Source organism: Seriola lalandi, unplaced genomic scaffold (assembly GCF_002814215.2).
Source record: "Seriola lalandi dorsalis isolate HSWRI2012SDOR001 ecotype SW California unplaced genomic scaffold, Sedor1 jcf7180001974742, whole genome shotgun sequence".
Lineage (NCBI taxonomy): Eukaryota > Metazoa > Chordata > Actinopteri > Carangiformes > Carangidae > Seriola > Seriola lalandi.
In genome coordinates, this window is record NW_019445408.1 from 1 (window position 1) to 1,741 (window position 1,741).

General features: G+C 43.3%; 1 protein-coding gene across 1 annotated transcript; it reads right to left on the reverse strand.

The window, feature by feature from the left end:
* Nucleotides 1-86: 86 nt before the first annotated feature.
* On the reverse strand, nucleotides 87-1,738 carry LOC111654549 (transmembrane protein 39A-like; the record flags this gene model as incomplete). The annotated part of the gene is made up of 3 exons (XM_023405616.2): nucleotides 87-1,034; nucleotides 1,135-1,322; nucleotides 1,472-1,738. Coding segments are annotated over 3 exons (603 nt in total), but the record flags the coding sequence as incomplete, so codon positions are not given.
* Between the last annotated feature and the right edge of the window lie 3 nt (nucleotides 1,739-1,741).

Genomic DNA, 1,741 nt, shown 5'->3' on the forward strand with positions numbered 1-1,741 from the left:
AAGAGCTTTTCAAAAATGTGCATCTTAATTTTAGAAAAAAATAACTCAAGGTTGAGTTTCCCTTCTTCTTCTTTTTATTAACTCCATTTCACATCTTAACGGTCTAAAAACATCTTAACAACTGAACAGCACTAATGCCTCCCTTTCTCTCCTTTCCCTCTTATATCCCACTCCCCCATTTCCCCACTTATTACTCTGACTATTCCTCCTGTCTCATCTCATCTCATCTCATCGTGTCTCTCCCCTGGACCCAATTGGTCTGCGAGTTTCCTAGGCCACTAAACCAGTGCCATAAAAACTAAAAAAGCTGCGCTGGTTAAAATAGAAACAGTCTGTGAAAATTTAATAATTCTCAATAATTTATAGGTTATAAGTCAAAATAGTCTCTGGGTCTGCAGTTGGACCATGGTCCGCCTACAAGTGACATTGGTACTAAATGATGTTATAAAAGTTGCCTAAAGCTGGATTTATACTTGACGGGGCCATAACACTGATATCACTACAAAAATATTAAGTGCATGTAACGCACATGATTGCGCCATATCATGCTTTACTATACTCCTACCTACCACTTCTACCAACATCAGGAACTTTTAGAGGTTTTGGTGTAACGTCACAGCCTACACATGTAGACATGACATGTACGGCCCAGAGCCTTAACACAGAGGTCCAGATCCAGCTGAACTCATTACATAAGTAGCTGTGTGATAAAAGTATCATTTCTGCTGACGTTATCATGGGTGGTGTTTTTTTCAGTTTTAATGGGCTGCAGGGAACCAACTCTACAGATGTGCAGTTTATGCTATTGTTGTATCATATTGTAAAGGTGTTATTATTTTGTCCACTCTAAAGCTAGTGAATAATTTACAGGTTACATCCATTGTAACTATGATACAAAGGTACAGATACTCACATAAAATCTTGCATGGGAAACATCAGAGGGAAGAGCAACATTAGAGGGTCCGACTGCCTTATACAGGCATCGACTGTGTCGTACCAACACCCCCTGAGGCCAAATAGTGCTTTCTGACCATCTGAAAAACATATTAACACCACAGTTACACACAAACCATTGACAGAGTCATTTTTGAAACCTCTGGGAGTGTACAAAAGTGTGCACAAGGGGCCACTCACACATGCTGAGGTGCGTTGCTGTACGAGCCGTGCTCCAGTTTCTGCCAGCGGCCCAGGTGGGCTGCCGAGCGATGAAGCAGGTCGCAGTAGCTGGGGGGCAGCAGCTGACTCATCAGCATCACAAATGCATTGATCCACACCATGATCAGATGCTCACATGACCAACGCATGTCATAGTACTGAGTGCTCTATGGAAATACAAGTACCAGAGATGCATAAATTAACCTAAAATTCAGCAACTTGAGAGGTACTGAAGGAATAGTGGAGCACAAAAATGTCTGAAAAATCAACAATAAAATCTTAAAGGGGAAAAAAACCACAAGTGACAGATACCAACCTTGACAAAGCAGAGAGGCAGGAAGGCTACATAATAAGCACTGAACAGCGAGTTGAATAGCACTTCCTTGATTCGACGGTTGAAGTCGCTCTTCAGCTCCTCCACCTCGGCTCGAATCAACTCCGGCGTGTGTGAGTGTGTGTGTGGTGGGCAGGTGTGAGTGGGCATGTGCGGGGGGCTGGAGAACTGCTCTCTGAGGTTCTCTCGTAACAGGAAGAGAAAGTCACGTGGTCTAAAGAACGGGGTCTCTGTTAGGTCAGTCTGCTGGTG